Source organism: Paralichthys olivaceus, chromosome 3 (genome assembly GCF_024713975.1).
Source record: "Paralichthys olivaceus isolate ysfri-2021 chromosome 3, ASM2471397v2, whole genome shotgun sequence".
Lineage (NCBI taxonomy): Eukaryota > Metazoa > Chordata > Actinopteri > Pleuronectiformes > Paralichthyidae > Paralichthys > Paralichthys olivaceus.
The window spans coordinates 26461782-26474039 of record NC_091095.1 but is presented as its reverse complement, the minus strand read 5'-3'; the positions used below and the strand labels follow the sequence as shown (position 1 = coordinate 26474039).

General features: G+C 42.4%; 1 protein-coding gene across 3 annotated transcripts in view; it reads right to left on the bottom strand.

The window, feature by feature from the left end:
- The window catches only part of LOC109643212 (desmoglein-2.1-like), a 44190-nt gene extending 35516 nt beyond the window's left edge, over positions 1 to 8674 (bottom strand). For 2 of the 3 annotated variants that reach the window (XM_069522661.1, XM_069522663.1), the window contains exons 1-2: positions 8566 to 8674; positions 5943 to 6050 (exon numbers count right to left, since the gene is read on the bottom strand). In XM_069522661.1, coding sequence (XP_069378762.1) covers positions 5943 to 5999 — 57 coding nt within the window. In that variant the 5' untranslated portion in view covers positions 6000 to 6050; positions 8566 to 8674. The remainder of the gene's footprint in view (positions 1 to 5942; positions 6051 to 8565) is intronic. The other variant, XM_069522662.1, reaches the window with a different exon arrangement.
- Between the last annotated feature and the right edge of the window lie 3584 nt (positions 8675 to 12258).

The following is a 12258-nucleotide window of genomic DNA, read 5'->3' as shown; positions in this document are numbered from 1 at the left end:
ATTATACTATAAACTGGAAAAAATTCACTGTCTTACCAATACATGGAGATAGCTCTTACACAGCATCACAGACCTCCCACTTACCACTACTGGCAACATTACATATTAAGGTATAAGATTCTCCACCAAGCTGTCAGAATTGTTCCACCTCAACTTCAGTATGCTACTAAAAACTATACAAGATTTAAACAGATGAATGACATTACCACTATCCATTATAGGCGAATCATGACAATAAAAATGATGGTATTACCAAGAATCAACTACTTATTCATAATGATCCCAAAACAACCGACAAGAAAATGGATCAACACACTAGACTCAGTAGTCTAACAGCATTTTTTGGAAAAAAAAAAAAAAAACAAGAATAAAACACAATTGTCACAACTTTACAACAATAAAAAACTTCAAGCACCAAATTCCTAATACTACTACTTCAAATACAAATCAATTACAATACATTATCAAATGGATCCATGCAACTCATCACCACCACTCATGGCTCAACATAGAACAAACTACATGCCAAGACATAACAATCACAGTTGTGCCCCTCCTCAGTGACTCAATCAAACACCACAACTGTTTCAAAGCATGCAATCACCACAACTCTGACAGCTTAGTGGAAAGTAAATAAAATGTAAAACACTACAATATCACCTACCAAACAAACACCCATATGGCACATCCAAGACTTAACTGCAAATAAATCAACATTTTTAGCCACTAAATGGAAAGTAGAGAGGTCGTCCTCCAACCAGAAGGTCGGAAGTTCGATCCCCAGTCTTCCCATCTGCATGCCAAAGTGTCCTTGGGCAAGATACTGAACCCCAAAACTGCCCAATAGAACATCAAAAAAAGTGCTAGCTATAGAAGCACTGTATGAATGTGTGTGTGAATGGGTGAATGGAAAACTGTAGTGTAAAGCGCTTTGAGTGGTCTGCAAGACTAGAAAAGCGCTATATAAAATACAACCATTTACAACCATTTACCAGAGGGCGCTGTAATTTTAAGTCATGATTTCTATGTAGAGTCATCAGTCCGAGACTCTGATGAGTAGATTGGACCATGTATCTCCAAGATACAATAACCTCGTGTTTTGATGGCGTGTAGTCAAATTTGATGCAATGCCACGGTCACACTGTGATGAAAACTCAAAAATCGAGGTAGTTTTAATCCCTATTTTGTTAAGATGACTTTCACTGAATTTGAAGTTGATCTGATGAAAGCTCTAGGAGGAGTATGTTAAAACACACAACCTGTAAAGGGGCCAAAATGGCAACTAAATCTAAAATGGCTTACTTCCTGTTGTGTTTTTTATATATATTATATATTTATAATGCTCCTTGAGACGTTTTTGTTCGTCTGGTCATGATACATGTGTGTACCGTTTTTTGTGTAGATTGGTGAAAGCAAGATAGGTGGTACTGTTCAGTCATTTTTGCCACGCCCATTTCGAATTATTCCAGAATATGTACATTTTCACCACTTTTGAAGAGCCTGCAAAGTTTCATGAGTTTTGAGTATGTTTAAGCCCTCAAAAAGGCTAATCACCTGCCTGAAATATAATAATAGCACTGTCAGTGCTCGGGCCTGAATAATAATAATAAATATTTCAATTTCATTAGGGTCTTCGCACTGTCAGGGCTCGGGCCCTAAAAACAATCAAACTATTTATTCTATTCTATATATTTTCTATTTTATATATATATATATATATATATATATGTATATATATATAATGTAAAGTAGACAACTACAGGAAGCCGAGGAGTGTGAGACCTCACACCTGTTTTGGACATACTTCCTTACATTTTTACAGTGGTGAAACTGGGGCAGCTGTGGCTGATGGGGTAGAGAGCGGTTGTCCTGAGCCTTGAATTGCCCCTCATAGAAAAGGTTGTGCCCATAGTTGCACTATATGTGTGTGTGAATGACAATAAACTGTACTGTAAAGTGCTTTCAGTGGTCATCAAAACATGTTTGAATGTATGAATACAGATCATTTATCAGTTTTCAGTTTCTGCTGTGAGTAATGTGTAAAACTACCAAACCTCAAGGCATCTTAACCAGTGTTTTGGAATTACAAGTTTGGATTGTTACTTCATATTCACAAATTATGATATAAAGTTTTGATCAAAAAAATGTAGGCTGAAGCTGATCAATCTGACATCTTAGATTAGATTAGATTAGATTAGATTTCCTTTATTGTCCCTCAGTGGGGAAATTCACATGTTACAGCAGTAGCACAAGATTTAACTCCAAAGAGAGGACAAACAAACAAACAAACAAACAAGCAAACAGAAACACACAATATCAGGCAGTATATATAGCAGCAGTTGTACATGGGCAAATAGCAAAATTTTTAAATTGTACTGTGGTTATTGCAGTGGTTAATTGCACATTGCGTGTGTGTGTGTGGTCTACTGGGGGGGGTCAGACCTGGTTGTTAAATAGTCTGACAGCAGCGGGAAGGAAGGACCTACGATATCTCTCCTTCACACACCTGGGGTGAAGGAGTCGGTCACTGAAGGAGCTGCTCAGTGCAATGATGGTGTCCTGCATGGGGTGGGAGACATTGTCCAACATTGATGATAATTTCGTCATCATCCTCCTCTCTCCCACCACCTGCACTGAGTCAAGGGGGCAACCCAAGACAGAGCTGGCCTTCTTTATCAGCTCGTCAAGTCTCTTCCTGTCAGCTGTTGAGATGCTGCTGCTCCAGCAGACCACTCCAGAGAAGATGGCTGATGCCACAACTGTGTCAAAGAAGGTCCTGAGGAGCGCTCCCTGCACTCCAAAGGACCTAAGTTTACGCAGCAGGTAGAGTCGGCTCTGACCTTTCCTGTAAAGTGCATGAGTGTTTTGAGTCCAGTCCAGTTTATTGTTCAGGTGAACACCCAGGTACTTATAAGAGTCCACTCTCTCTATGTCCATTCCCTGGATGTTCACCGGTGTCGGGGGGGTGTGATTGCGCCTGCGGAAATCCACCACCAGCTCCTTGGTTTTCCCTGAGTTGATCTGGAGGCGGTTCCACTGACACCAGTCCACAAAGTCCTTGATCAGTTCTCTGTATTCCCTGTCATCGTCGTCAGTGATGAGGCCGACGATGGCAGAGTCGTCAGAGAACTTCTGCAGATGGCAGTGTGCAGAACTGTGCCTGAAGTCTGCAGTGTACAGGGTGAACAGGAAAGGAGCCAAGACGGTTCCCTGTGGAGCCCCCGTACTGCAGAGCACCGTGTCTTAGACACAGTCCTTACTCCTCACATACTGTGGGCGGTTGGTGAGGTAGTCTATAATCCATGATGTGAGGTGGTGATCCACGCCTGACAGCTCCAGCTTGTCCCTCAGAAGCAGAGGCTGGATGGTGTTGAAAGCACTGGAGAAGTCGAAGAATGTGACTCTCACAGTGCTTCCAGGCCTTTCAAGGTGGGAGAGGGCTCTGTGCAGGAGGAAGATGACAGCGTCATCCACCCCGATGCTGGGCTGGTAGGCGAACTGCAACGGATCCATCGATGGTCCAACCAGAGGGCGGAGATGGACGAGGACCAGCCGTTCCAGTGTCTTCATCAGGTGCGATGTCAGCGCCACTGGCCTGTAGCTGTTGAGGTCTTTCGGGTGCGGCGTCTTTGGCACCGGCACCACGCAGGATGTTTTCCACAGTTGTGGAACTCTCCCCAGCTTCAGGCTCAGGTTGAAGACGTGCTCCACAATCCCACAGAGTTGGTCTGCGCAGGACTTGAGGAGCCTGGAACTGATGCCGTCCGGACCTGCAGCCTTTTTCACCTTGATCTTCCTGAGCTCTCTCCTCACCTGGTCGGCAGTGAGGGACAGATCGGGGCTCAAGGGCAGGGTGATTGGGGGTGTGGGGAGGGTGGAGGTGTGGGAGGAGGTGGGAACATCAGTGGGGGGGGTGGGGGGGTAGAGGTGGGGGCAGTGATGGCTGGCTGTGATCTGAGTGCTGTGAGAGAGTGAGTGAGAGTGGGGGTGGGGGGGGGGGGGTGGAGAGGGGAAATACAGAGTGTGTTGACAAGGGGGGCTGCAGCAAGGACGACTGGGCTGGGGGAGGGTTAGCTGTCTGATCGAACCTGTTGAAGAATAGGTTCAGGTCATTCACCCACTTCTGATCCCCCTCAGCCTGGGAGTCAGCCTGTCTATATCCTGAGATCGTCTTCAGGCCTCTCCAGACTCCGCTGACGTTGTTCTGCTGCAGCTGATCCTCCATCTTCTTCCTGTAGCGGTTCTTCCCCTCTCTGATCTTCCACCTCAGCTCCTTCTGCACAGTCTTCAGTCTCTCCTTATCTCCAGACTGAAAGGCCCTCTTTTTCTCCTTAAGAAGGACCTTTATGTCTGGATTAATCCAGGGTTTGTTATTGGAGAAACACCGTACAGTCCTGGTGGGTACAGTGTTCTCCATGCAGAAGTTTATATAGTCTGTGATGCAGTGAGTGAGACTGTCAATGTCCTCCCCATGAGGATCACAGAGTTCTTCCCACACAGTTGATTCAAAACAGTCCCTCAGAGCCTCTTCAGTCTCCACAGACCATCTTCTCACTGTGCGGGTCACAGCTGGTTGCCTGTGCACGAGGGGTTCATACACAGGCCGGAGATGAACCAGGTTGTGGTCTGATCTCCCCGGGGGGGGAGGGGTGTTGCATTATATGCGTCCTTGGTATTGGCATACAAAAGATCCAGTATTTTATTGTCTCTGGTGTGGCAGGTGATGTACTGGGTGAATTTGGGTAGAGTTGAGGAAGGAGAGGCATGGTTGAAGTCCCCAGAGATGAGGAAGAGAGCTTGTGGGTGCTATGTCTGCAGCCTGCTCACAGCTAAGTGCAGGACATCGCAGGCCGTGTCACCATTAGCAGAGGGGGGACATATGCCACAATCACGATGACGTTTGAAAAATCCCGAGGTAGATAAAATGGCCTCATGCTAACAGCTAACAGTTCAATGTCTTTGCACCAGAGTTGTTCTTTAACAGTGGTATGTCCAGTCTTACACCATCTGTCATTCACAAACACAGCCAGCCCTCCTCCTTTCCTCTTACCGCTCTCCTCTGTCCTGTCGGCCCGATGTAGATTAAATCCACCCAGTGAAACATGTGAATCCGGAGTCAATGAGTTCAGCCATGTCTCCGTGAACAGCATGATGCTGCACTCCCGATATTCCCTCTGGTGCCGGGCCAGCGCCGTTAGTTCATCCATCTTATTGGGAAGAGATCTCACATTTCCCATAATGATGGACGGGAGGACAGGTCTGTACCGGCTTCTCATGGCACGACGTCGGGCGCCAGCACGAGTCCCCCGTCTTCTCCTCCTCAGCTCCTGGGGGACGTCGGGTCTCTCCTGGGGCAGCACCGCTGCGTTACGGAGCGCCAACAGCTGATCCCTGGTGTAAACAATAGCGGCCATGGCTGCTTCACGGGGCGTCCGGTCACAGAGTTTTTAAAGTTGACGGAGAGTTGTAGAGCGAACGCGGCAACTATGGTGCCCAAAGTGCAAAGTGCAACTGTTGTTTCTATAGTACTACACTGAAGAATAAATTAAAAAAACTTAACTATAAACTACAAAAAAGTGAAAAAACGCTAAACTTGTGCAAGATCTGCTGCAACTGCGGCCACTCTGGGCAGCGCATGCGCATGCCAAACCAATAAGTCTTTACGATGGACTTGCACTGACCCATCCACTCTGTCAATCAGACAAAAGGAAGTTTGTTGGTGGTTTATAATAATTATAATCATGATCCTGAAACAAACAATTAAAAGATTGAAATTGCATGTACAGTACTTAAGCCTGCTTCATCATGATCAGTGATTATATTTAAGCAGTGCAATCTAGTCAATCTAAAGAATTATTCCCTCTCCTGTAAAATGTTCCCTCATGGCCTCCAGCATGTCCTAATATGTGTCACGGTAAAGGTACTTCAGAGTGAATACTCACCAAGGCCAACACAAATAGAAGCAGCAGACCCACTTCTGTGAGGGAAAATCGAGCCATGAGCACAAAGAGGCCAGTATGTCCTTTCTAAGTGTAGACACCCACTGAGTACTAGAGTCAGAACACAATTGTTAGCATTAAATATATTCTGTTGAAGACACACCCATGTCAGCCTCATCTCCCTCCCTTCACACATACAACCACTCCCGGACAACCCCCCACCCAACTTCCACCACTTCACATATGCTTTAACTGTCACATGAATGCATATTTCTCAGAGGTGTGTCTGTTCCCCTCTCTAGTTGGTGAAAGGTTACACTGAGATCTAGAGGTGGAACACTTGAACAGACTTAAAGGTACAGTGTGTAGAATTTTGTGATATCTAGTGTTGAAATTGTATGTTGCAGCTGAACACCCCTCACCTCACCCTCTCCTTCCAAGCCTTTGATTGCCATAAAAACTCAAAAGGTGTTTAGTTTGTCCAGTCTAGACTAATGTAAAAAACATGGTGGCCTCCGTAGAGAGGACCCTCTCGATGGTTATATAAAGTATTTGAATATAATGGGCCTTTCTAGGGGTTAGGGTTACCCCCCCCCCCCCCCCCCCACATCACATTTTATTTTTTAACACCTCACATCACCACGCGGCCCCCCCTGAAGAACTCTGGCACACCCTAGGGGAGGTGTGCCCCACACTTTGAAAAGTCCTGGTCTAGCATATCAACCCAAGAGACTTTTTGTTTGTAATGGAAAACACATGCAACCACCTATTTTTGTACATATCGGTCAATTGTAGTGCCGTGGATGCACTTTAGGGGGCGCTATTCAGCTATTTTGCCACACCTATTTCATAAAACCATGACTGTCTTGGGGGGTGGGGTTGTTACAGAAATGTTATTTGAGGGAGATTGAACAATGTACACTGAATTTACAGCATTTTCTTATGTCATGGCTACTTGTTGAAATTTGATGCCACGCCTCTAACATGGCCTTCAATGAAAACTTGCAGTTTCCATTTGCCTACATCATCAATGTCTTGAGGCCCTTCTGACGAAATTTGACATGGTTGTGGTCAATGGCTAAGGAGGATTAATCAAAGTGTATGACGTACAAAAACCAAAACATTTCCTGTTGGTACCAGAGGGCGCTGTAATTTTAAGTCATGATTTCTATGTAGAGTCATCAGGCCGAGACTCTGATGAGTAGATTGGACCATGTATCTCCAAGATACAACAACCTCGTGTTTTGATGGCGTGTAGTCAAATTTGATGCAATGCCACGGTCACACTGTGATGAAAACTCAAAAATCGAGGTAGTTTTAATCCCTATTTTGTTAAGATGACTTTCACTGAATTTGAAGTTGATCTGATGAAAGCTCTAGGAGGAGTATGTTAAAACACACAACCTGTAAAGGGGCCAAAATGGCAACTAAATCTAAAATGGCTTACTTCCTGTTGTGTTTTTTATATATATTATATATTTATAATGCTCCTTGAGACGTTTTTGTTCGTCTGGTCATGATACATGTGTGTACCGTTTTTTGTGTAGATTGGTGAAAGCAAGATAGGTGGTACTGTTCAGTCATTTTTGCCACGCCCATTTCGAATTATTCCAGAATATGTACATTTTCACCACTTTTGAAGAGCCTGCAAAGTTTCATGAGTTTTGAGTATGTTTAAGCCCTCAAAAAGGCTAATCACCTGCCTGAAATATAATAATAGCACTGTCAGTGCTCGGGCCTGAATAATAATAATAAATATTTCAATTTCATTAGGGTCTTCGCACTGTCAGGGCTCGGGCCCTAAAAACAATCAAACTATTTATTCTATTCTATATATTTTCTATTTTATATATATATATATATATATATATATATATATGTATATATATATAATGTAAAGTAGACAACTACAGGAAGCCGAGGAGTGTGAGACCTCACACCTGTTTTGGACATACTTCCTTACATTTTTACAGTGTGAAACTGGGGCAGCTGTGGCTGATGGGGTAGAGAGCGGTTGTCCTGAGCCTTGAATTGCCCCTCATAGAAAAGGTTGTGCCCATAGTTGCACTATATGTGTGTGTGAATGACAATAAACTGTACTGTAAAGTGCTTTCAGTGGTCATCAAAACATATGTTTGAATGTATGAATACAGATCATTTATCAGTTTTCAGTTTCTGCTGTGAGTAATGTGTAAAACTACCAAACCTCAAGGCATCTTAACCAGTGTTTTGGAATTACAAGTTTGGATTGTTACTTCATATTCACAAATTATGATATAAAGTTTTGATCAAAAAAATTTAGGCTGAAGCTGATCAATCATATCATCTTATCACCAATAAGTCTTTACGATGGACTTGCACTGACCCATCCACTCTGTCAATCAGACAAAAGGAAGTTTGTTGGTGGTTTATAATAATTATAATCATGATCCTGAAACAAACAATTAAAAGATTGAAATTGTATGTACAGTACTTAAGCCTGCTTCATCATGATCAGTGATTATATTTAAGCAGTGCAATCTAGTCAATCTAAAGAATTATTCCCTCTCCTGTAAAATGTTCCCTCATGGCCTCCAGCATGTCCTAATATGTGTCACGGTAAAGGTACTTCAGAGTGAATACTCACCAAGGCCAACACAAATAGAAGCAGCAGACCCACTTCTGTGAGGGAAAATCGAGCCATGAGGACAAAGAGGCCAGTATGTCCTTTCTAAGTGTAGACACCCACTGAGTACTAGAGTCAGAACAAAAGTGTTAGCATTAAATATATTCTGTTGAAGACACACCCATGTCAGCCTCATCTCCCTCCCTTCACACATACAACCACTCCCGGACAACCCCCCACCCAACTTCCACCACTTCACATATGCTTTAACTGTCACATGAATGCATATTTCTCAGAGGTGTGTCTGTTCCCCTCTCTAGTTGGTGAAAGGTTACACTGAGATCTAGAGGTGGAACACTTGAACAGACTTAAAGGTCCAGTGTGTAGAATTTTGTGATATCTAGTGTTGAAATTGTATGTTGCAGCTGAACACCCCTCACCTCACCCTCTCCTTCCAAGCCTTTGATTGCCATAAAAACTCAAAAGGTGTTTAGTTTGTGCAGTCTAGACTAATGTAAAAAACATGGTGGCCTCCGTAGAGAGGACCCTCTCGATGTTTATATAAAGTATTTGAATATAAAGGGCCTTTCTAGGGTAAAGAAAACTACAATTCATACAATTTAGATGAAACAAACTAGTGAAAAGATCATGAGGATTATTCTACATTAAATTTTTGCCAATAGTTCCCTTTCACCTAAATCTTACACACTGGACCTTTAAACCGTTTTCAGACATGATGTCCGGAAAATAATAATTGGGACCTGACTTTCTCCGCAATTTGCTTTTCACATTTGAACAACACAACAGAGATACTCTACTCAGGCACATTCACAACCATAACAAATCATTTAGGCTTTAAGTGAGGGGTGGAGAAGCAGACAGACACAGGACATAACCCTAATCCAGTTTAAAAAAAACAGATGGGTAAAGCACAATTGAAAACACCCTGATACTCTTAAAGTAGTCAGGAAACAATACTGTTGAGACTTCCTGTTGTTTCAGACTTTTTGGTAAGAAATTATAGTGGCGACTGTGGAGAGATTGAATGTGGGCAGATATCTGCCTTAACTGGTTCGGGTGAGCAGAGAAAAATGGGAGGAAAGGGGAGATGGGTGGAAAAGAGGGGAGAGAAGAGAGAGATGGGGATGGGGGAGAGACCAGGAAAAGTTGTGTACCATCAGGAATCAGCTCTGACTAATTGTTATAATGAAAACAATAGTGATAGTTATTTATAAAGAGCTTTATAATGATAGAAGCAACAATTCATATAAAAGTAATAATAATAATAATATTAGTTGGGAGAGAAAGAAACACAGAGGAAGTAATGTTACTCGTTACATGTAAAAAAAATAAATGTGGGGACAGAGAGACAGTAAGCAGGGGAGAAGACAGGCACCAATGACCCTTTGAGTGCAGCTAGTAGCTGTATCTGCAATGGAGACTTTGAGTGGTCATCAGGAGGACTAGAATTATCATTCCTCAGGTTAGCGTTGTAGTTTCATAAAATAATTTTAGTAGTACCCTGTGGAGGTGAATTGGAGAGCACCTTCACATGAACCAGGAACTTGTGATAGGCACAACTGAGACTTGCCGATCAACTCTCCCTGGATTAAAAAGGCAGCAACTGAGCTAGCACACAGGGGAGAGAGAAATCAGAGAAACACACATGGTGAGAGATCCTGAGCTAAAGAACTGATGTGCCAGCTTAAATAGCTGGAAGGTTTATGTTTAGTTTGTTACTGATTAAGTGAGAATAAAGAATACTGAAATGTGAATGGTTTATCTCTGGCTGTTGTGGTGACCCAGGTGGCATTGTCTATTGCCACATACCCTTTCTTTAAATAACTTAAACATGTGTGTCTTAATAGATACTCAGTTGTCTGTTGTTATGGGGCAGAGAGAGAACAAGAGTTTGTTCAGGTTGCCAGTGACTCAAAAATCTGTTTCTGATCATTTGCGTTTGGTGTTTACATTGTGCACCTCATTTTGTACTGGAACCGGGCCTGATTTCAGGTCTTCTGAGATTGTTTTTGTTGAGGAAATTGCTTAGTTGTTACAGCAGTGGCATGGCTTAAAGAGAACACACTGTATGATACTTAGGTAGTTTTTTCAATAGAGAGTAGGTGTTTTGCCAAATACTTTTTACTCCTACTCAATTACATTCAAGATGAAAAAGTTCTAATCCATTACAAAGGAGCACATAGGTATCGCTGCTTTTATATCTGTTTTTGAATCATTTTTACATTCAGCTGAAAGGACACAGAGCAATTTTTCGATAGTGAGAGCTGAATAGCCTTAGCTCCACAGATGGAATAGAGGTGTGGCCCCAAACATTTTTCTGAGAATATTTCAGAACAGAAATGTAATTGAAGCATGCAACAATGTGGGTTGATAGCCAAGGGAACACAGAAAATGTGACATACCGGAAGAGGCATTGGGCAAGGTATTGAGGGCATATTCCACCCAGGTAAGCAGGGAGCTCAAGGAGGATGGATTTGAGAAGGGAATACAGCAGAGAGTGGCCTCCATCTCCTGATTGTCTCTCTCCATTTGGCCGTTTACACCTTTTTTAAGCAAATTGTACTTACTTGATTCTTATTGTTCTGGGACCTGTATGGTTGAATCCACTTACTGTAAGTTGTTTTGGATAACAGCGTCAGCTAAATGATATGTAATGTAATGTAATGAAACACTTTTCCTTCCACACTCTTCCATTTAAGTAGTCTTCTAGCAGTGTCATCATGCTGCATTACACAAGTGTCACTACAGTATTTATTGTCTACAATTGGCTGATTGATCTCAGTTTGACAAATTGATCACAACAATCAGTGATCCTAATCCCCTTCCTGCAAATAGAAGTTTTACAGGTGAACACCATTTATTTATTTATTTAAGTGGTCTTAAATATGCTCTGTGCATCTGAAAGCACAGTCATGTTTCACAGACAATACATACACAGTTATAGATTATTAAAAAATTTGATTGCTTTCATGCTATTAAATGGTCATCTAAACATAATTTGAAGTTGACGTATATCTTTTGCAATTGAAGGGTGCTTATATAAGAATAATGTATCACAAGCATATCACACAAATATCACTGCTAAATTCATGTTTATGATAAAGTGGATCTACAGTCTGGTTTTAATTTACCACCTCATATCGGCATCGCCACTTCCCCCCTTTCCAAAATGTGTGTACGCATGGCTCAGGATTTGTGAACAAGTGTGCGCCATCTTACATTAAGTTTGTTTTTATATAATTTATTTACAATGTAAAATTAGCATTGGTTGATTAGGGTATATAAAATGTGTGTATGTAAATGTGTATGTAGCACTTCTCAAAGGGTTTCACAGTAGAGTGCCATTCACATATTCACACACACATTCATACAGTACATCTATTAGCAGCACTCCTGACCTTCTGGTTGGAGGATGACCGCTCTACCCCTCATCCACAGCTGCCCACATGTAATGCAGCTTGTGAAGCTTTTCATTTGTTGGGGTTCATTCAATTCAATTCAATTTTATTTGTATAACGCCAAATCATAATATACACTATCTCAATTCAATTCAAAAGACTTTATTGTCATTGCACAGTCGTACTTCGTACATTAGCACAACAAAATTGTGGCACAGTCTTCCTCCTCGATGCCAGCAGGAGTTATAGAGATCCTTCAGGGAGGGGAGGGGGCGGCCGATGATTCTTTGTGCGG